Genomic DNA, 21,693 nt, shown 5'->3' with positions numbered 1-21,693 from the left:
GAGACTGCAGGGTGGGTCGCTGGTGGTTTCTTGGCAGGGCGGTCCTAGCATTTGAGTCAGGCTCATGAAGGGGCAGCCCCCAGCCTAGCCGAGGAGAGGGGCGGAGCTCTGAGGGGTTGTGAGCCAAGATGGCGGTGGCGGCGGCGGCAGCGAGGGTCTGGGGCTCGAGTCGAGGTTTGGGCCAGGCTGGTCTCCTGCTCCTGCGCCGGCCTTGGGCTCGGGGGCTGGCTAGATCTGTGAGTACCTGGGGAGTTTTCCCCGAGGGAGAATAGGGATGTCAACGCCGTCTTCCGACGTGGGGTCCGTGCAGGGAGTGAGCGAAGGGCTGTCACAGAAGGGACCGGGGCTGAGAGAGCTGCTCCGTGAGGACCTTCGGGAAGAACTTCCACTCCCTCAGGAGAGGAGAAGTGAGGCAGCTCCTCTGTGGGCCCGGAGAGAGGGAGACAACTTGGAGAGAGACACGGAGTTCCGCTTTAGTTGCCACTCATGCCCACGGGGGGCCGCGTGGAGGGACACGGTAGGATGGCGAGGCATTGCCCCGCAGGCGTTGGAGACTGCGACTGCCCGAGGCTGAGGCTTCTGGGTGTGGCTCCCCCTCAGGAAGGAGAAAGAGAGATCAGGTTCTCCGACGCGGGCTCTTATAGATCCGTTTGTTTTACTACTGTTCCATTTTTTTTTTTGAGATTTTATTTATTCATGAGACCCAGAGAGAGGCAGAGACACAGGCTGAGGGAGAAACAGGCTCCCTGCAGGGAGCCTGATGGGGGACTCCATCCCAGGACCCCAGGATCAGGACCAGGGCGGAAGGCAGACGCCCAACCACTGAGCCACCTGGTCATCCCACCCACATTTCTGGGTAACACTTGAGAGATGCCTCAATTCTTATCAAAAGGGTCAGAATTCCCTTAGGTTGATGCTGCAAACTGTAAGTTCACACAGCGGAAGTCTAACTGGAAGCTCGTTCAGAGGGAGAGAGGCCTTGGGCTGCGGAAGAACCATGAACTGAAATTTCCCAGGTCAGAGAGTAGTGTTTGGGAAGGCGGGTTCCTGTCCCCCACATGCTGGACAGAGGACTGCCCCTCCGGACCTCAACAGAGGGGCGCGTTCCCCTTTCTAAAATGCTAACTGACCGCATCCTAGGGTTGTGGTAAAAATCAAGTATGTAATGTGCTGAGAACTGGACCTGGTATTTGATACAAGCAATAGGAATGTTGGTCACTGTTGTTGAAAGTGAGGGTGGAGGGAAGGGAGAGAAACTGACCTTGGAGATCAGGAGAAGAAAGGAGGTGACCTTGGTCAGACCTGAACAGGTGAGGGCCCTTGGTGGGAAAAGCGCCAAGATTTTGTGGGGTTGGGTTTGACCCTCTGATTCCCTAATCCATTAGGGAAGGAAGATAGAATCTATGGGAAGACACTTTAGGGAGAAGAGCAGGGAAGGAGCGGGGGAGAGAGGATGGGCCAGGTTTGAGAGGAGGGAGAATAGATAGGAAAAGGAGTCCTCAAAGCAGGTGATTATGGGAGGGTTCCTGGAGCAGGCTGGGGGTGGGGTAGCCTCATGCCTTTAGGCGGTTCTTTGTCACTTTTTTTTGGAACAATCAGATCCTGCCTGTCCAATCCCAGTCCTCCTTAGTCCATTGGCTGGGCCTGTGGGGAGGAGGTGGGCAGGACTAGGGCAGAAAGTAGGTAAAGGTCATTTGAGGCTGATTAAATGTTTCCTTCCTGGTTCCCTCTCCCTATTACTTTTCCCTCTGGACTCCCCTCTTTTTGGTGGGTGATGGGATAGGGGTTTTGGAGGGGGTCTTTCAGATATCTACCTTTTATATTTTATTTTAAATTTATATATTAAAAATTTTAAAAATATTTTATTTATTCATAGAAACAGAGAGAATGAGAGGTAGAGACACAGGCAGAGGGAGAAGCAGGCTCCATGCAGAGAGCCTGACGTGGGACTTGATCCAGGATCTCCAGGATCATGCCCTGGGCTGCAGGCGGCGCTAAACCGCTGCGCCACCGGGGCTGCCCTAAATTTATGTATTTTTTATAGTCTTTGTTTTTTGTTTTTTTTTTTCTTCCCCACTTTTATTTTTGCCACTTATTTTTTGAAAAAGATTTTATTTATTTATTCATGAGAGACACAGGCAGAGGGAGAAGCAGGCTCCATGCAGGGAACCCGATGTGGGACTCGATCCCGGGTCTCTGGGATCATGCCCTAAGCCAAAGGCAGATGCTCAACTGCTGAGCCACCCAGGCGTCCCCCTCTTACTTTTTAAAAGGATTTTATTTATTTATTTATTTATTTATTTATTTATTTGAGAGAGTGAGAGCACAGGTGGGGGTGAGGGGCAGAGGAAGAAGCAGGCTCCCTGCTGAGCAGCAAGCCAGAGGTGATGTGGGACTGGATCCCAGGACTCTGGGATCATGACTTGAGCCGGAGGCAAAATGCTCAACTGACTGAGCCACCCAGGCACCGTAAAATGTTATTTATTTATTTACTCAGTAAATAATCTGTACACCCAACATGGGGCTCAAACTCACAACCCTGAGATCTAGAGTCTTATGCTCTACCAACAGAGCCATCCAGGCACTCCTCTCCTACTTCTTTTTTCTAAGATTAAAAAGGAGACTTTTGAGTGAAGGGAAGGAGTAATGGCATTTAGTCAAAGAAGATTTTAAATAAGTATTTTAAATTTTTATTTATTTACTTGAGAGAGAATGAGAGAACACACGTGCACATGAGTGGGGTTGAGGGCAGAGGGAGAAGCAGACTTCCCACTGAGCAGGGAGCCTGATTTGGGGCTCCATTCCAGAACCCCAGGATTATGACTTGAGCCCAAGGCAGGGGGTCAACCACTGAGCCACCCAGGCATCCCTAATCAATTTAGGGGTTGATTATGGACCAGGATCTATCCACTGGAACATTTTGCGACGATGATGAAGTTTTGGATCTGTGCTGTCCAGTACAGTACCCACTTAACTACACATGGCGACTGAGCTCTCAGAATGTGATTAATATGGCCCAGGAACTGACATTTTCATTTTTTCTAATTTTAATGAGTTTAAGTCACCACAAGTAGCTGGTGGCTGCCATATTGGATGGTGCAGTTTCAGCCCATCAAGGCTGAGCCCAGAGATAGTGCTTTGGAGGAAGGTTGAGAGGCTGTGTTGTAGCTGACGGATGGGTTGTTGGTGCAGGGGGGTTGGGGGAAAGACTGGGGCTGTCTGACTTCATCTCTGCCTGCTTACCTCTCCTCATTCATCGCTTTCTTGACTAAACACCCTGTAGCTCAGGGAGGCATTTGCTTGGTCCTTCCTCCCTCCTTCCCCCTCCAGTGATAGCAGATGTTTTAGTGCTCAGGGAGAAGAGGAGAAAGGGAACCTAATTGTCAAGGAGTCCTGAGTCTCTCAGCCACCACCCCAGAAAGCAAGAGGGACCCCAGCCATGTCACTTCACTTCTTTGAGCTTAGCAGGGGGGATGACTGGAGTCCCTCCTCTGGGAGGGAGGGAACACCTAGAGTTCAGTCTGTGTGGATCATCAGTGATGATGTTTCTTCCACCCAGCTGTCGGAGGCAGCCTGTTGGGGACCCCAGTGCTCTAGCGCCCTGTGCATTATCTCCCAAGTGGTGGTGCCCAGTGTGTGCTGAGGCACGAATGGAGATGGTCATTACCAGTTCCTAACCATATGGGTCCATCTCCCTCTTGACTGGTGTCTGAAGGAACTAGCCTGCGTTTTTCACATCAGGAAATGCTTTATGATTTACACTGCCATTGCACACCATTATTCTATCTAATACAGCCACACTGCAAGGTGTTTTCTCCTATGACGAGTGGGGAAACCGAGGCCCAGAGAGGTGAGGTCTGAACTTGGAGTTCTGGACTCTGAAGCCCAGTTTCTCCCCATAGTACCAGGCTGCCAGGAGAAGCCATAGGGCTTTGGTTCAAGTCTTACAATATGCTGCTGAGTCTGGCCTTGGTGTGTATGAGCAGCTTCTGCCTGGGGCCTTCCGGGCTGGAGAAGCTGGGGTGGAGGGGCCAGCCTCAGTTCTCACTGTGCCCTTCCCTCCCTGAGCTTTAGCCCCACTGGTCCTTTTTCCTTCCCTTGGATAAGCTCTGTCCACCTGGAGGCCTTTGTAGGAATATGGTCCTTTAAGTGTCGGCTGAGGGCCACTTCCTCAGAGAAGCATTCCTGACCCCTTCCCCCCTACCCCGTCCCCCAATGTCCATCTGTATAATGGGGACAGCAGTAGTACCACCCTCAGAGGTGTGAAGATGAAGGGAAATGGTTCTTAGGAGGCACTTCCCATGTATCCCAAGCATTCAGTAAGGTCTCAAAAGTGGGGGGCTGCAGTTCTTCTCCAGGGATAGTAAATCTGGTGTGGTCAGAGAAAGGATGTCCTCCCTCGGGGCTTTCCACTAGCAGTGCCCCAGGCGGCGTAGTGCTGTGGAAGCCCCTGGGTCTGAGTGACCTTAGCTATCTTAGATGCAGAGGACTCAGTTCGCTGGCACATCCACAAAACTGTCCACGACTGGACCCCACCTTTCTCTCCAGGCTCCTAAGGCAGCTGTAGTCAGGCTGCCTGGCTTCATAGGCTGACATCATTCGTGATCTCCCTGCCCTTGAACGAGTCCTTTTACCTCTCTGAGACTGGGGCCATCTCTGTTCTACAGAAGTGAGGCAGTAGTGCCTGCCTCACTGGGTTCAGAGAGCACAGAAGTGTCAAGGAAGTGCTTTATGTGGCACTGAGTTAGCTCTTGTTACTAACTTGCCACAGCCTTACAGGTCCCCAGGGTCTCCCAGTATCTCTCCTCTTGCCTCGGCCTTGGTAGTTCCAGGGGACTGGCACCTTCCTCCCCTTAGTCTCTGCCTGGCTCACCCCTGCTGGTCCAGCAGGCCTCAGCAAAATTCCCCTTCTCCAGAAAGGTTTTCCTCATGTTCCTTCTGATGCTGGTAGCACAAGTTCCACCTAGAGCCCCAGTAGGTACTTTGTACCCACCTCACCCCAGGCCTGTGAAGTAGCAGTTCTCATCCTTTCCACAAGGGGACGCAGGCTCAGGGACACGCAGGGACACTGCTGCTGGAAAGGAGACTGAGCAGGCAGTTTAGCCCTGGAGTCCGTCACCCTGCCCTGCTGCGTGGTCAACCATCTGGCTGTCGTGGCCCTGACTGTAACCTATGTGTTCAGGGTTGGTCACCTGGCTCTCACTCGCCTCCAGCCCGTTCAGGGCCTGGCCTGGTGCTATTTGGTAGCTACCTGCTTGACAGTAAGGATCATCAAATACAATACGAGCTGCCTGTGTTTGCTGAGTGTTGGTTGTGTGCGGGGCTCCAGGCTGAGTGCTCTGCACACACCACCTCCTTTCGTCCCCGTCATGACCTGTGAGATTGGTGGTCATACCCCCGCTTCTGGAGGAGGAAACAGCCTCAGGGAGCTCTAGTTATGCAGTCAGGAGGCTGCAGTCTACTCTGCAGGGAGTCTTAACCTTAACCTTGGCAGCGGCACCAGAGGAAGTAGCCCCGCAGGGGGCACCTCAGTACCTGCTGGGCAGTCGGACCATCCAGAGCAGGCCTCTGTTTCCTGTGTGGCCAGAGGGGATTAGCAGGAAAGCTTTGTGCAGATCTCTGTAGCCTCTGCCATTGTAAGTTACTGGCCACCAGGACAAAGCCATCCCCACCCCCCACCGCAATCTGAAGAAAAAGTGGGTGGAGTCACATCCTTCCTCGTGGGCATTTTACCACCCCTCCCAAGGGGGAGCATTTCCTCAGGGCTGGCCGCTCACCCAGTGAGCACAGCGCCCCAGCATTTCCACAGGCCCAGGAAGGAAAGGCCCCCCCCCCCCCCCCCCCCCCCCCGCACTCCCACAAGGCCTGAGGCCAATGTGGGGGTGCGCCAGGGTGCCCGGATGGCAGCTCTCCAGTCTCCGGAGGCAGGCAGAGTCCTGCCCTGACAGCCCAGTCTGTTTTCAGTCCTCTGCCTTCTGCTGGCCCCTAAGCTGCCGCCCTTGGGTTCCATGGTCTGCTGCTACACTCCGGTGTGTCCTGCTGCCAGACCTTCTCCCCAGTTCTTCCCTGTCCTCTTCCCAAAGAGCCAGTCATTTTCTGTTTCCCGTTCCTAGCCATCTGAGATTTTTATTTTCCTTTTTACCAAGTTTTGACCTCATAATATGTCCCATGCCTGTCCTGAGCCTTTTGTGTGCCTCATGTCAGGAACTTTCTGCAACAGCCCTATGCAGCCTTTCCACGGATGGGGAAATTCACAGGGACAAGGTGGTTTTTGTTGTTGTTGTTGTTTATTTGTTTTTTAAAGATTTTATTTATTCATGAGAGACACAGAGAGAGAGAGAGAGGCAGAGACACAGACACAGGCAGAGGGAGAAGCAGGCTCCATGCAGGGAGCCCAACACGAGACTCGACTCCGGGATCACGCCCCGAGCCAAAGGCACACACTCAACCGCTGAGCTACCCAGGTATCCCAGGGACAAGGTGTTTTGCAGAGAACCACACAGTGAGCTAAGATCCTGGCACCCACGTCAGTTGGCCTGAGGCCAGCGAACCTAACTGTTCATTCATCTGTCCCTTCATTAATGGCCTGTCCAATGTCTGCTGTGTCAGCCGAGTTGGACCCGCTCCCTGCCTTCACTGAGCTTGTGGTCTGTGTGGGAGGCAGTCACAGACTGCAGATCCTCCAGGGGGACGGAAAGAAAAGGTCTGACAGGGTGGGTGCTCAGGAGGGGAGAGGTGTGCAGGTGGCCAGCGTTCAGCTGCTTCCCTCACAAGCGCAAGGGGAGAAGTCTGCTGCCCGTTGTCAGGCCTGGACCTGCCCTGCCATGGGGAGTGTCATTTCCTTGATTTCCTCAGAGCCACAAATGCAGATAGATGCCCCGGTGCTCATACTTCCCCCCTGGATGCTCAGATGTTCTCCTGGGCAATGAAAGGAGGGGGAGTGGGTGGCATACCTGGACACACCCGTGTGAGATCTAGCGCCTGGAGGACTGGGCCACGCTTGTTGAGCTCCTCTTGGAAGTGAAGCCTCAATCACTGGTGGCCCTGGGCAGGGAGCTGTAGATGAGCAGGCCATGACCGGGGCAGCAGTGGCAGTTGGGGTGAGGAGCAGGGCCTTGGGGTCTGAATGTGAGCCCAGCCTGAATTGGAAAGCTCAGTCCTGACTCACAAATTTTTAGCTCTGGTGCAGGTGATTTTTGCCTCCCAATATCTTGGCTTCCTCCTCAAGGGCCATCGTAGGAATTTTGTACCTCAGAAACGCTCTGAGCACTCAGTGAAGTTGTGGGTACAGAGCTCAGCTGGCAGCCAGCAAGTCCTTGATGCAGGGGAGCAGTGGCAGTGGTGAGACTTGTTGAAGGCTGCCTAGCTCCAGGGCCGAGAAATGGGGTTGGTACACATCCCATAGCACCTTGAGGCTTCTCAGTGATCTTACCCAGGGCTTTCCCAGCCAGCTGAGGAGGTGCTGTGCCCCCCACAGGGCCCCTTCAGCCACTCTCCGGGATCCGCAAGTGATATCCAGTCCCTCACTTTCTGCCTTTTGCATGTTCTGTGACCCCGGCCTCTGGGGCTCTTTCCCTGACTTCTAGCTGTCCCCGGCTCTCAGCTCTCAGGTTGCTTCTTTAGAAACTGGCTCCTTTCCGCTCTGCCATGTTCAAGGCTTCTTTCTGGCAAAGACGAATCAGCCTCAGCCATACTTGCTGGGCAGCAGTGACAGATGTCTTGCTTCTTTTAGGTCCCCAGAACACAGCACAAGGCTCGGAACAAAGCAGGTGCTTAAATATTTGTTGAAGGAGTCAGTCTGGGCCTGGAGGATGGGGGTTAGGACTGGAGTTCGGAGATCACTGAAGTGTGGAAGTTTGCCGGGGGGGCAAGGGGTAGGGCATGACAGATATTCTAGTGAAGAGGTGGGTGCAGCCCTGTGGGGGTAGAAGTGACAGTTAACACTTTCCCAAGCATTTGCTCAACTTCTAAGTCCTCTCCTGTTGTGTATGATCTCCCTTAAGCGTCACGGCAGCTCCATGAGGTGGTCTCCCTTTTACAGATGAGAAAGGAGAGACTTGGAGAGGAGAAGTCACTTTCCTATGGTCACCTAGCAAGGGATCTGAACCCAGGCAGGCCGACCCTTGAATGCTCACAGACGTGCTCTATTCTGGGCAGCTGCTCTGGTTGTGCAGAGTCAGCGAAGAGCCCATCTGGCCAACTTGAGGGCACTGGGGTGTGTGTGTATGTGTGTGTGTGCGCGCCTGTGGTGGCAGTGGGAAACAGAGAGGGGGTGTCTGGCCAGACTGGGGGGGCCTTTGATGCCTAGAGTTTGGGCCTCTGGGAGAATGGCTGCTGGTTCTTGAGCCAGCCACTACTCTACTGAGTGGTTTGATCCTTACAGCCACCCTGTAGGATAGAGCGTATCTGTGCCCAAATATTACAGATGAGGAACCAAGACATAAAGAAGTTCTAGTAACTTGCCCAAGGTCACACATGAAGAACGTGGTAGAGCTGGGATCCACACCCTGTGCGTCAGGCCCCAGGATCTTCTGGGGCCGTTGGTGGCTTAACCACCAGGCCATATTGCCTGCTGCTATGAGGTCGAGTCAGGGGAACCTCTGCTGCTCCTGACATGGGTATCCCCATCACCACCCTCTTCTCTCTCTCTCCCCAGCACCCCCAGAGACAGGAGCAGCAGCACTTCCCGTCCCTGGATGACAAGCCCCAGTTCCCGGGGGCCTCAGCGGAGTTCATAGACAAGCTAGAGTTCATCCAACCCAATGTCATCTCTGGGATCCCCGTCTACCGCGTCATGGACCGGCAGGGCCAGATCATCAACCCCAGCGAGGATCCCCACGTGAGAGGCCCCCTCCTTCCCACCCTGTGCCCCCCACGCCCAGGTCCCTTGTCCATCTCCTCTCTGATCCCAGCTGCCCCACATCTGTCTGTGCCTCCATCCGCAGCTGCCCCAGGAGAAGGTGCTCAAGTTCTATAAGAGCATGACTCTGCTCAACACCATGGACCGCATCCTCTACGAGTCCCAGCGGCAGGTGCGTGGACTCAGGTTGGCGCTGGGGGGTGCTGGGAAAGACGCGAGGTCACGCTGCCTGTTGTTGGGCCAGAAGATAACTCCCAAGGAGGAGAAGGTGGGATGGAGATCCTTTGTCTTGGGATGCTTAGAGTTCTTGGAGCTCTGTTGGTGCTCTGAAGGAAGAGTGTGGGAAGGGTGCTGCAGGGGGATGGACCAGATCTCTAAAAATCCCTCCTGTGTTCCAGGCTCGGGGCATGGCTGTGCTGGGAAGGGACAGGCAGGAAGACTTGATGGGCCTTTCACTTGGGAGCTCACAGTCCTGAGAAACAGAGTGACCCTCTGTGCTTCCTGGGGTGCCCATGTCAGATGTGCTGTGAGCCTCAGCCGTGTCCGTATCAGTGGGCAGAGACCCGGTCAGAGCAGTGTCAACAAAGAGACCATTTATTGACTCAAATAACTTCAAGTCCAGAGGGTCCTGTTTCAGGTGTAGCTATATCCAAGATGCTGTTTCTCTGTCCAAGTGTCTTTTCTACTATCTTGGCTTCCTTCATTCTCAGGCAGCAGTGATCTCTGGAAAGTCTAGGCTCCAGGACAGGTGGTAGAGAAGGGATCAGGGTAGGGGCTCTAGAGCAGGACTTTACAACTGAAGTCTTCCTTTGGTCACTCTCTAGCTTTGGGGCCCTGGGAAGGTTGCTTACTCTGTCAGGTCTTTAGTTTTCTCGTCTGTACTTCATTCATGGCATTGGCTTAAAGACAAGTGGTGGCATATGTAATGGCCTCAGGAAGAGCGACACTGGTGTTTAGCCAGCACACAGTAGATATTAGCTGTTATCACCCTGCCACCTCACAGCAATTACCCTTTCTGCTTAGCAGTAGAGATAGAATGTCTGCTTCCTAATGTTCCAGCAAAAGGCCAGGATTAATGCTCACTGCCTGGGCTTTGGTCACAGACCCTGCTGTGAGCCTGCCCCTGGCCAGGAGGACCATGTGTCCATCCCTGGGAATCAAGTAAAGATAGCAGTGGAATCTGTCCCTCCCTGGGCCCAGGGGTTTCTGTGGGAAAGGGGGGAAGGACGTTGGGCAGTGGCCACCCAAGGGCCCAGGAGTAGGTCAGGAGTAGGGGTGGGCTTGAGAATCTGCATTTGTGTCACGCCCCCAGACCATCCCCCTTGGACTAAAGCCTGAGGCCCAGTGGCTAGGGCAGTTCTGACCAGACTCCCTCTCACAGGACATTATGTGCAAGTTTTTCCAAGTTAGGGTAGTACCTGTACCCTGAAACTTGCTCAGAAACTTCCCATGGCTCTCACAGCCCACAGGGGCAGGTCTGGCCCTTCCTGTTCCCCTGTGGCCTCAGCTCTCTGCACCCCTCTCCACAGCCTTATCACTAGGCCAGGCCACCCCTCCCACCCTCTCAACATGCCCGGGCTCCTTCCTGCCTGTGTTGGCTGCACAAACGGGCTTTGGAATCCAGCCAATATGGGTCCAGTCACAGCTATGACTTTGGGCAGCAATGTTTCCCATCTCTGCCTCAGTCTCTTCAGGATGTTGACAAGTGGGAATAGCAAGGTAGGGGTAGGGATTCTGTGAGGCCCAGCACATAAAGCCCCTTGTCCACTGGCTGCCACAGAGGAGGCCTCAGTAAGATCAACTCGTATGTCAAGGCTCAGCTTGTATTAGCTAGGCTTCTCTTTAGCTGTAACTAACGGACCTCCCCTTGAGCTCCCTCCAAATCCCAACATAAACAAATGCAGTAGCTTAAACAGATTAGTTGGGTTTTTGTCTTCTATAAAGTAATTCTGAGAACAGGTGGTTTGGGGCTGGTATGGTGGCACCACGATGTCACTGGAGACCCAGCTTTGGCTTCTAGCCTCGAGGGCCCTTCATGAACCAAATGGCCGCTGGAGCTCCCTCCATCATGCCTCATTCCAGGCAGGAAGTGAAGGAAGCTGGCAGGTCAGACATGGCATGTCCCAGGTATCTTCTCATTCTCCCCTTTCTAGAACTCTGCAGACCGTCCCACCCAGTAGCATCGGACACTGCACTGGTCCCTCCCAGCTACAAGGGAGCCCAAAATGTGGTCTTTTTTTTTTTTTTTTTTTTTTTTTAAGATTTTTATTTATTTATTCATGAAAGACAGAGAGAGGCAGAGACATAGGCAGAGGGAGAAGCAGGCTGCGTGCAGGGAGAATGATGTGGGACTCAATCCCAGGATCCTGGGATCACGCCCTGAGCCAAAGGCAGATGCTGAACCACTGAGCCACCCAGGTGTGCCCAAAATGTGGTCTTTCCATCCAGGCAGTTGCTGCCTGTGGAATGAGGTCTCGGTTAGCAAATGGGAAGGGAGGTGGGATACTAGGGAGGCAAACTGTGACCTCTGCCACCAGCCAGGTCCTGTTTCCTGGGTGGGAGGGCACTCAGGCTCCTCCCACAGCACTCTTCACAGCTCTCCCAGACCTTAAGCGGCCAGCATCCGCCCACGGCCAGCATCCGCCCACGTGGCTGTGGGAGGTCAATTAACTTTTAATTGGCTCCCCACTTAGAAGAAAGTAGTATTCATCTAGTTCTCCCACCACATGGAAAGCCATCCCTGTAGAACACATGAGGACTGGGCAGAGGGCTCTTTCACCTGAGCTCTCACTGTTCACATGGTGCTGGAGAGCCTAGTTCTGGCTCTATGCCAGAGGTTCTCCAACTCTCCAGCTGGACTTCACTTTTTAGCCCCAGATCTACCTGGCTTCTTGCCTTTTATGTCGTACACCAAATTCAGCCTATCCAAACTTGACCTGGGCGACCTTTTCCCTTAGAGCGTTTTTCAGCAAAGGGTGCCACCATCTACCCATCTGTTCAAACTGGAGACCTGCTTCTCCTTCCTGTCTCCTTTCTCCTTTCTCCTGCCATTGGCCAACATAACTGAGCCCAGGCCCTCCTGCACCCCCCAGGGCCGGATCTCCTTCTACATGACCAACTATGGCGAGGAAGGGACGCATGTGGGGAGCGCAGCAGCCCTGGACAACACGGACCTGGTGTTTGGCCAGTACCGGGAGGCAGGTATGTCTGCTCTCCAGATTCTGGAGGCCTGAGTCTGGTCCCCACGGAGGTAGGTCAGCCCAGTGCCTCCTGGTGGGAAGGCTAGTCTCACATCAGCTACCCATGTGCTGGTCCAGGAGCAGTGTGATGCCAGAGAGGTCTAAGGAGCTGGAGGAAGAGCTTTCCGAGCAAGAAAGAGTGAAGCCGGGGGCAGGAGTTTGTGGAGGCAGGCTTCCTCCATCTGGAGGCCAGGCAGCACTGTACGGAAGAGCCTGTGCTAGTGGCTGCTCCATGCTCTGCTGGCTACCAGCTGTCAGATTTGGGGCAAGTCCATTCCCTTCTGTGAGCCTCCGTGTTCTGGTCTCCAATACAGAACTGATGATGGTACTGTGACCCCTGCCCTGGGGGTGCTGGCAGCATGCAGTCAGGACAGGCCTGGCTCCGGGGTGGGCACACACGGGAACCCGTCCATAGTATGGGGCACTCCTGGCCTCTCCCAAGCACCATGCCCTTTAGGGAGCAGAGCAGGTGGGAGGTACCTGGCAGCTCCAGGGAGGATCTGGCCCCTTCTGAGTGAGTGAGTGACAGGAGGGAAGGGTTGGAGAGGAGATGAAGTATGCAGCAGACCCATGAGCACTGAGGGGTGATGGGGGGGATTCGTGGGGCAGGGGATACAAAGCCATCAGCACACGGCCTGGCACTGGGTAAGTGCTCAAAGTTGGAGATGATGTGCAGGCCTCTCACCTGCACCCTCACCCTCACTTCAGCAGGGATGCAGGCTGGTGGGGCAAGCTGGTCCACGGCGGTCCTTGGCTGCCCTGCAGGAGGGAGCCCTCCTGTGCTGAGGCCTCTGCAAGGAGCCCCTGAGTCTGAGCAGCTGTGTGGGATGCACAGTCGCTGGGGAAGGAACTACCGAATCCTGTACCTGGCCTTGACTCAGCAGCCACTCCCCTCTCTCAGCCCCCAGCGATGAAGTGGGGAGAGCAACGATGAAGTGGGGAGAGCAACGGTGCTCAGACCAGTAGCTGGCACTCACTGAGCTCTCATAGGCTACGGTGCTGTTCTAAATGCTGGAAGCAGTGGGGGCTCTACTGCCTTTTACCTGCCTAGACCCCGCTGGAGGAAGGAGCCGTCCAGCAGCCGTGTTTCCTTGTCTGAGTCAGGTGATAGAAAGCCCAGGACATGTAGTCCCAGTACCCAGGCCACATGCCTCATGGGGTGGAGCAGGGGTCTCCAGGAGTCAGCCCTCACTCACTGCGTACACGGGGCTATTTGGTATGAACCAAGGATGTACATGGATTGCCGACCATGGTAACTGGGCAGGAAGGGACACTCGTGAAGAGGAGCTCAGAGACCGCACCATTTCCATCTAGAGCAGTAGTTGCCACAGGGCCTGCGGTTTCCTGGGCCAAGTCAGAACCACCCAGGCCCTGGGGCCAGGACGCTATGTTTGTAATGTCCCCACCCACTGATTCTCATGTGGTGGGCCACGGACCGCATTGTGAGGAAGCCCCTTCCACACAGCTCCCTTTTCCTGTTTCAACCAGAGCATCCCCCCTTTGATCTGTTTTATATACGGTGTGGGCACTCTGTGTGAGTGTGTGTTGCATGACAGGAAATCCCACATCTAGTTACATGAATGGTGAAAGCTGAAGTCACGCCCAGCGCTCCTCACCCCAACCTCCATTTCAAGTGCAAGCTTGCAGAGCCAATTGTCTGGGCGATGCTCACTGTGTGTGTGTGGGTGTGGGGTATCTCGGAGGTGGCACCCCATTAGCTGGTAAATAGACCTACTCCCTTCCACCGCCTACCCTGCTCTTCTGCAGGCTTAGTCGTGAAATGCAAGTTTTGTGTGGCCCCGGGCACTCTACTACACCACTTGTCACTTCGTGGTGTGACCTCGAGCTGGTTATGGGAGCTCTCCTACCTCAGTTTCCTCATCTGTAAATGAGAATAATCTCACCACCCTCGGGGGGTTGTTGTTAATCAAGTTAACCTCTGGAAAGTGCTTGGGATGAAGGCGCCTGTCACAAAACATTATTCTCATATTGTGGTTAATTTTTTTTTTCAAGATTTATTTATTTATTCATGAGAGACACATAGAGCCAGAGACACAGGCAGAGGGAGAAGCAGGCTCCCCGCAGGGAGCCCAGCCCGGTGCAGGACTTGATCTCAGGACCCCGGGATCAGGACCTGAGCCGAAGGCAAATGCTCAACCACTGAGCCACCCAGGCATCCCTCATATTGTAGTTATTCAGGGAAGATGTGCACTTCCTGCACAGAATGTGACTCCTGTAGAATGTGACCCCCATTATGTCACCATGTGAAGAAAGAGTTCCTTTAGTAAAGGAAAAGATTTGGAAATGCCTGCGCCAGCCAGCTGCTCTGTAATGCTTAGGTTCTGGGTGTTTCTACCGGTGTCCTGGAACCCCAGCCTGGCCCCTCAGGTGCAGGTGTGACAATCCCCTCCCTTTTCAGGTGGCCCATAGTGGGTCATTGCTCATCCCAGGACCATCTCAACCAACTCCTGTCCTCACCCCCTACACCCAGAGCGGTTCCGTTTGGTGGTGAGGGTTTGTTTGAAGGAAGGATTTTACCATCATAAGCAGATTCAAATATTGTCTCTCTGGTTCAGAAGTTGTGCACCAGCAGCCTGTAGTTTTGTTTGGTTAAGAGAATGACTTCTGAAGTAATTTTATTAGTTGAAACAGAAACATCAGGTAGTTTCTCATTAAAAAAAAAGCAACTGTAAGCCAGATTTTGCCTTCTTTTGAAGACCTGGGCCACCCAGCGTCCCTGAGCAGCTGTCAGGTGGCTGGAACACTGACCTCCCTTTGGGGACAGGCCTATGCTCTCTAGTCTGCCCCCCTGCCTGGTTGCCACAACCATCTGAATCTCCCCTGTAGGTTGAGGCCAGTTCCTTTCCGGTACCACCAGGGAGGACAGGGAGCCAGAGCCTGGACAGAAAGAAGCGTGTCCTGGGACACCCCCATTCCCGCCCCCCCGCCTCCCCGCAGGCTCACACAGCTGCCTCCCCCGTCCCCCCAGGTGTGCTCATGTACAGAGACTATCCCCTGGAGCTGTTCATGGCCCAGTGCTACGGTAACGTCAGCGACCCGGGCAAGGGGCGCCAGATGCCCGTGCACTACGGCTGCAAGGACCGCCACTTCGTCACCATCTCCTCTCCATTGGCCACGCAGATCCCGCAGGGTGAGGACTCGGCCCCTTTGCATCCCTTGTGGGGGTCAGAACGCTGGTCCGGTTCCAGGCTTTACAGACTCCGTTCATCTGGGAGCCCCTTCAGGAGAGCCCTGGCGTCCTAGACTGTGTCCCATCCCGTTCATTCATCCGCTCACCCTCACCAGCACAGCAGCTGCGCATGACTAAGCGGATACCAACTTCCTTGCCAAGGGTTGCCCGGCAGGCAGTGAGGAGCAGGGACTCAGGTGTGGCTGTGGCCCCAGAGCTGGGGTCTTGCCCCCGACCCTGCTCTGCCTTAGTCCTTGGAGTTTGACTACCCCCGAAGCTTACTCTGGAAGTCCACAATACCTAGAACAGCTAGTCTTTTCCTCAAAAGTGACAGCTTGGGAAGTTGACCCCACGGGAGAGGCTTGCATCCACAGGCTTGGAGACCCTGGAGCCTGACCTTGCTCCCTGCCCTCTGGATCCTGCCATCCGGTTGGTTGAGGGGTCCAGGGTTGGGCTGGACTCCGCCCCACAGTGACCAAGAATCACGCATTGGTGTGTCCCTGGGGCTCAGCAGTGGGCTGCTTGGAAAGCCCAACCTTACCTGTCAGTTCATAGTGCTCTGGGAATGAGGAGCTGTTTGCACCTCTGAGGTGGGAGGCAGGTAGGACGGCTTTGTGAGGGGATGTGGCACATTCCTTGAAGGTAGGTAGGATTTCCAGGAGGCTGGGCCCTGGCCCTTACCTTCCATTTGAGTGACCATTAAGCTGCTTAGTGGGCCAATATATGGAGTCCCTATTTGTAGGCATCATGTGAGGCTCAGTGAACAAGAGACAGACAACACCTCAGCCCTCCTCCATGTGGGGGAGACCAGCAGTAAGCATGCAGGAGGGGCACTGGGAGCAGATCAGGGCTGAGAAGTCCTGCAGGGAGAAACAAAGCCGATAGGGAGTCCTGTGTGTGGCATGGAGGAAGGTGGGGGTCACACCACAGGTGACATTTCAGTACAGACCAAGAGGAGCTGGGGAGGAAGCCACGTGGGGTCTTGAAGCAAGTGCTTGCTTGAGGGGCAGGAGGAGCCTGCGGAACTGGGGGCAAGGGGTGGGAGGTGGTGGCAGGATGGGCTTAGAGGTTCAGGAAGGGTTCAGATACAGGGGAAACTGGGCCTTTGACCTTTGCCTGGAGTGGAATGGGAGCCTTAGGAAAGAGAGCCCCTGGGGTGGAATGTCAGCCTGGTTCACACTTTGACCATTTTTAACTTGCATCTGGCCATCTGCCATCCTAGGGTAATGGGGTGGGGGTGGGGAGGCCAGTGAGGAGGCTCAGGCCTCCTCAGGCCTGGGAACTCAGGCCAGAGGTGACTGGTGGAGTAGATTGCCTTGAAAGAGGCAGAGGGCCGGGGTCAGATTCTAGCCAGGTTGTGAAGGTGGAAGAGGTGTGGGGGGTAGCACAGCCCGGAGTCAGAGGAGCCTGTGGAGCTGGAGAGGGCAGCGGCTGTCAGCTGAGAGGCAGGAGTAGGGTTGAGGCAGGTTGTGGGGTTGGGCGAGAGGTCAGAGCTGGGTGGGGTGGGGAGAGCATGTGGCTCTGCTCCTGCTCACCCCCTTCTCTCCCTACAGCGGTGGGGGCAGCCTACGCGGCCAAGCGGGCCAACGCCAACAGGGTGGTCATCTGCTACTTTGGGGAGGGGGCGGCCAGCGAGGGGGATGCACATGCCGGCTTCAACTTCGCCGCCACTCTCGAGTGCCCCATCATCTTCTTCTGCCGGAACAACGGCTATGCCATCTCCACGCCCACCTCGGAGCAGTACCGCGGGGACGGCATTGGTAGGGGCCCAGCAGGCTGCTCCCCAGTCTGCCTGCATGCCCTCCCTCCCACCCCCTGGGCCTTTTCCTCCTGGTGTTTGGAACAAGGAAGGTCATGGGAATGCTGTTTTGCTTGCTCCCCTTTCCTTCCCTCTCCCTGCTCTCTGCTCATTGTCCTCATCTGAGTCCCGGGGTCCAACCTGCCTCTCTGTCCCCACAGCTGCCCGAGGCCCGGGCTATGGCATCATGTCCATCCGTGTGGACGGCAACGACGTGTTCGCTGTGTACAATGCTACCAAGGAAGCCCGGCGGCGGGCCGTGGCAGAGAACCAGCCCTTCCTCATCGAGGCCATGACCTACAGGTGCCTGCCTCCCCTCTCTTCCCCTGCGGTCTTGACACCATCTCCCCTGCATTGGTCACTGTCCCCAGAACATGACCCCATGACCTGTGTTGGATCACCTTTGTTGCCTTTATTCTATTGCCATCCCTTCTCCTCTCATCCACCGCCCCCACCCCAGTCCTGACCCACAATGGGGGGCTTCAACCTGAACCTGGCCCTGTCCACTGGCAGGATCGGTCACCATAGCACTAGTGACGATAGCTCAGCCTACCGGTCAGTGGACGAGGTCAATTACTGGGACAAGCAGGATCACCCCATCTCCCGGCTGCGCCACTACCTGCAGAGTCGGGGCTGGTGGGATGACGAGCAGGAGAAGGCCTGGAGGAAGCAGTCCCGCAAGAAGGTGGGGGCCTCCTTCTGTTGGAAACCCATGCCTCAGGGGACGTGTTCTGGGGTGGGAAATGGTGGAGAATCCTGGAAGGACTGGGGGACACGTTATTGGGAGGCTCAGGCATAGCCCAGTGATGCCCCTAAGTGTGGTCTGCTACAGTGGGCTGCCTATGTTCCTCTGCCGGTTCTATCTGTGTCCTTGGCACGATGCTTGCCCTCCACGCCCTTATATCTGAGCAGGGACATGGAGGACCATTGTTAGAGGGTAAGTGAGGGTTAGGTGACCTCGTTAGGGGCAGTGTGAGTGTCCCACCCGGGTCCACGCACGGCCCTCGATGGCCTAGGGAGCTGGGGCACTGTGCCCAGTGGTTAGGACCACCCTGGCTTGGGCCCCGAGGACATCACTGAGGCGCGTCCCCTCTGTGCCTTGGATTCCTTGCCTCTAAACTGCCTGCTGCCTAGGTCTGCTGAGAGGCTAAACCAATTCTTGCATTTAGGGCAGTGCCCAGTGGTGCAGGAGAGGAGAGGCCAACTTTGGGGGGAGTTGACGGGGTTGTTAGTTCTCACCACTGCCAGATCCTCATCTCTGTTTATATGGGAACCCAGGTGCTGGGGGGTAACCCCTCTCAAGCGCTGATATCCCACAGGCTGCATGTCTACTATCCCCCATCCCCCAGGTGATGGAGGCCTTTGAGCAGGCGGAGCGAAAGCCGAAGCCCAACCCCAACTTGCTCTTCTCAGACGTGTACCAGGAGATGCCCACCCAGCTACGCAAGCAGCAGGAGGCCCTGGCCAGGCACCTCCAGACCTACGGGGAGCACTACCCCCTGGACCACTTTGAGAAGTGAGGCCCACTCTTCCCCCACCTCAACTACCCCAAGGGGCAGCCCCACTCTGGGGGACCAAGGGAGTGGCAAGATGCTACCCTCCTTCCAGGGCCAGCTCCCTCCAAAATACTGGGGCCAGGGCTCCAGTCCCCCATCCCCACTCCTCCAGGCTGTTACCTGGGGGCGCTCCAGTGGCCCCTCTTTGCCTGTTACAGTGCCTTCTCCCAGGGGCTGGGCCAGGGTGCCTCCAGGACTGGAAGCCCCTCTGGGGTGGGCGTGGTGGGTCAGCCTGTGGAAGTCACTCCTCAAAGTGAGAGGTGGTCAGCAGGTGGCCAATAAACTCTGTATTTGGCTCTGTACCCCCTGCTGGTCTGTTTCCTGGAGATTGGGAGGTGGGAGGAGAGCCTAGCACGACTGGTTGGGGACCACCCCTTGTTTCCCCCTTCTACATAAAGGAGGTCAGGCTGTTGAGAGGTGTACTTCCCCCGGAAACTTCAGCAAGCTGGAGAGTCCGGTTCAGCAGACCGGGTGGGGGTGGGGGCCCTCCCGAAATGGTCTCCTGGTCTCCCTTAGGTGGAACAAGCAGCTGTTCAGCAACGTAACTGGGAGGCCATCAGAGCTGGCTCTGTTCAGTAAGAGTGAGGAGGGAGTCCAGTGTGAAGGTCAGGGTGCAGGTGAGCTCTACTCTTGTCAGCTCCTCCGGGGCCCCACAGGCAGAAGGACGACTCCAGGTCTGGGTAGGGGGTACATATTTTTCAAAAACAAGAAGTAGAAACAGTCTGTTGCCTTCTGCTGCCCAGCTCCTTGCCTAGGGGGACCCAGAAAGGGCTCAGGCAGTCATGAGTCTAGGATTCCTCCCTCACACCAAGGCCCAGAGGGAGAAGCTGAGCCAGGGATGGGCACAGAGGTTCCGGCCAGGCCCACCCTCCCCTCCCCAGCTCCCCCGAGACTCAGCACTGGAGCTTAGGGTCCTGCAGCTGTTTCCAGAGTCGAAGGCTGTTCTGGGGGCTGAGGGGCTGCGCCAGCAGCAGGTCCCGGAGAGTACAGGGGTCAGCAATGCGGTCTGCTGGCCAGGCTGTGAGGAAGCCTTTGTGATCCCTGGGTGCCAGGCCCAGGGCACGGAAGCACAACCCAGTGTAGACATCGTCGAAGGGGAAGGGGGCCACACGGGCCGCTGCCTGTAGCAGCCAGGGTGCCAGGCGCCCAGCAATGACATAGCCCCCTCCGCTTGCATAGGCTGGGTAGCCACCTTTAAAGAAAGATTTAGGCACGTAGAAGGGTCCTCCGGGCTTCCGGAAGGGTTTGGCTTGGGTAAACACCTCACCAAGGTAGAGGCCTCGGGCCCAGCTGGGTGGCAGGGCCTGCAGGTGGTCCAGAAGGGCAGGTGTGTGTACAAAGGCATCATCCCGAGCTTGCAGGATGAAGCTCACGCCCGGGCAGTGGCGGCCCAGCCACGCCAGCAGCAGCAAGTCTTTGAGCGTCTGATTGAAGGGGACGTCAAGAAAGTCCCAGAGCAGCAGGTCACTGTAGCGGTGGCTCTCCCAGGTCACCAGGGAGCTCAGGTCAGGCCCCCCCTCACCCTCCGGCGACCCCAACAGGAAGAGCAGCCGGACTCCAGGCGCCGGACTCCCCCACGTCTCCCTCACAGCCTGCCGCTCCTCAAAGTGCCCTGGTTCTGACTTGACAGCCAGCAGCAGGTAGGGGACGTCGGTACTGGAGCAGCTGGCCACTTGGCCTCTGCCACTCCCTGGCCGCCACTGTGGGAAGCTCCGGCAGGCTGCTGACAGCAGGAAGCGCTGGAGGTCCGTGGGGTAGGAGGCAAAGTCTGGGATTTGGGCAGCAGCGGCAGCCCCCCAAGCCCGGCAGCCCCCTGGCTCAGCGCTGTCCCCCCTGGGCAGGGACCCCAGCTGCCACTGCTGCTGGTTCCAGTAAGCAGAGAGCAGTGGGCCAGTCTGGCCCAGCCGGGCAGAGAGGTTAGCTGGCAAGGTGGGCTCGGGGCTGGCTGGTGTGGGGCCTGGTGCCGTACCCCGGGGTCCCCAGTAGGCCTTGCTTAGCCGAGACTCGGATGTCCACTCGATATACACCTTGAGGCCCAGGAGCGTGAGCAGCGCTGACAGGCAGAGAAGGCACTTGGGGCAGCGCATGACCCGGAGCCTGGAAGGGGTGGCCGCGGGAGCTGCAGAGAAGCCACAGAGGCCTTTGGGGTGCAGGAATGGGCAGCAGTCTCCGCCAGCCCCCTGTCCAGCCCCCTGTAACCGTTTCTCTTAGCCTCAGCCCCAGCCCCTAAACCCGCCCCCGCCCAGGACCTGGCTCTTCCCTATTCCTGGACCTCAGAACCTAGTTCCAGTTCTTTCGACACCCTGCTCTTTCAGCCCAGCCCAGCCTAGCCCAGCCCAGCCCCTTCCACCGACCTATTCCGCAACCCTGCCCCAGGGACTGGGGACTGGGCCATTCTAGCCCCTCTTCGTTCCCTCACCGGGAATCAGAATCACAGGGTCAGCTCTTTCACCTTCTAGAAACCCAGCCTCCCTCGTTCCAACAATCCCCACCCCAGGGAAAGCGGGGCCGGGGACCTGCTCCCTCCTCTTTACCTCTGGGTACAGCTCCCGCCCGCGCCGCGTCCGGGCCCTCTGGTCAGGCCCTCCCTCGCTCCCTCCCTTCTGCCCCTGCTGTGCAGCGGTGCTGTAGTCGGAGCCCAGCCCAGCCAGTCCGGAGGGGCGGGGAGGGAGGCAGCCAGGGCCCCAGGGGCCGGGAGGGGCCGGGGCGGGGCGACGGAGGGGAGGAGAGAAGAAGGGAAGGGAGGAGAGGGAGGGGGGAGGGCAGGAGGCCAACCTGAGGGTTGGGGCTCTGGCGTGTTGGGGCTGGTTTTCTGGTGAGACAGTAGGGAGGTGCAGGGTGGCCAAGGCACAGATGGGGGACCCGGCGAGGCCTGGTGGGGAGAGCCAGGGGCCTGGGAGAGTTTGAGGGAGGGTGAGGCTGAGGGCCAGGCCCGAGCTGGGCTGGGCAGTAGCGAGATGGCCCAGGGACAGGCAGAGTCCCAAAGTGGCAGAGCTGGGCAGGGAGGTGGGGGGCTGGCGCCTGGCCGCCGCGGCGGCGGCACTGGCGGC

General features: G+C 56.5%; 2 protein-coding genes across 3 annotated transcripts; one reads left to right on the top strand and one right to left on the bottom strand.

Annotated features, from left to right (window-relative positions):
* Nucleotides 1-105: 105 nt before the first annotated feature.
* On the top strand, nt 106-18,945 carry BCKDHA (branched chain keto acid dehydrogenase E1 subunit alpha). Of its 2 annotated transcripts, XM_041745091.1 has the most exons (9): nt 106-236; nt 8,657-8,839; nt 8,946-9,032; nt 11,953-12,061; nt 15,089-15,250; nt 16,843-17,049; nt 17,249-17,390; nt 17,601-17,772; nt 18,437-18,945. In XM_041745091.1, the coding sequence occupies exons 1-9, from the start codon at nt 129-131 to the stop codon at nt 18,605-18,607; spliced, it is 1,341 nt and encodes a 446-aa protein (XP_041601025.1). In that variant the 5' UTR covers nt 106-128; the 3' UTR covers nt 18,608-18,945. The 2 variants fall into 2 exon arrangements, with proteins under 2 accessions (XP_041601025.1, XP_041601026.1); XM_041745092.1 differs by lacking the exon at nt 15,089-15,250.
* Nucleotides 18,946-19,320: 375 nt separating this feature from the next.
* Nucleotides 19,321-21,302, bottom strand: B3GNT8 (UDP-GlcNAc:betaGal beta-1,3-N-acetylglucosaminyltransferase 8). The gene is made up of 2 exons (XM_041745093.1): nt 21,178-21,302; nt 19,321-20,762 (listed from the first exon to the last, which is right to left on the bottom strand). The coding sequence occupies exon 2, from the start codon at nt 20,728-20,730 to the stop codon at nt 19,537-19,539; it is 1,194 nt and encodes a 397-aa protein (XP_041601027.1). The 5' UTR covers nt 20,731-20,762; nt 21,178-21,302; the 3' UTR covers nt 19,321-19,536.
* Between the last annotated feature and the right edge of the window lie 391 nt (nt 21,303-21,693).

The sequence above is a fragment of the Vulpes lagopus genome, chromosome 2 (genome assembly GCF_018345385.1).
Source record: "Vulpes lagopus strain Blue_001 chromosome 2, ASM1834538v1, whole genome shotgun sequence".
NCBI lineage: Eukaryota > Metazoa > Chordata > Mammalia > Carnivora > Canidae > Vulpes > Vulpes lagopus.
Note: the sequence above shows the minus strand (reverse complement) of the source record. Positions and strands in the feature narration are given on the sequence as shown.

What these genes read in the sequence shown, in the direction of transcription:
- BCKDHA (XM_041745091.1), top strand. Translation starts at nt 129, where the DNA reads ATGGCGGTGGCGGCGGCGGCAGCGAGGGTCTGGGGCTCGAGTCGAGGT. An exon ending in TGGCCAGTACCGGGAGGCAG is followed by an intron (nt 12,062 to 15,088) that starts GTATGTCTGCTC and finishes CCGTCCCCCCAG; the next exon opens with GTGTGCTCATGTACAGAGAC. An exon ending in GTACCGCGGGGACGGCATTG is followed by an intron (nt 17,050 to 17,248) that starts GTAGGGGCCCAG and finishes CTGTCCCCACAG; the next exon opens with CTGCCCGAGGCCCGGGCTAT.
- B3GNT8 (XM_041745093.1), bottom strand. Translation starts at nt 20,730, where the DNA reads ATGCGCTGCCCCAAGTGCCTTCTCTGCCTGTCAGCGCTGCTCACGCTC.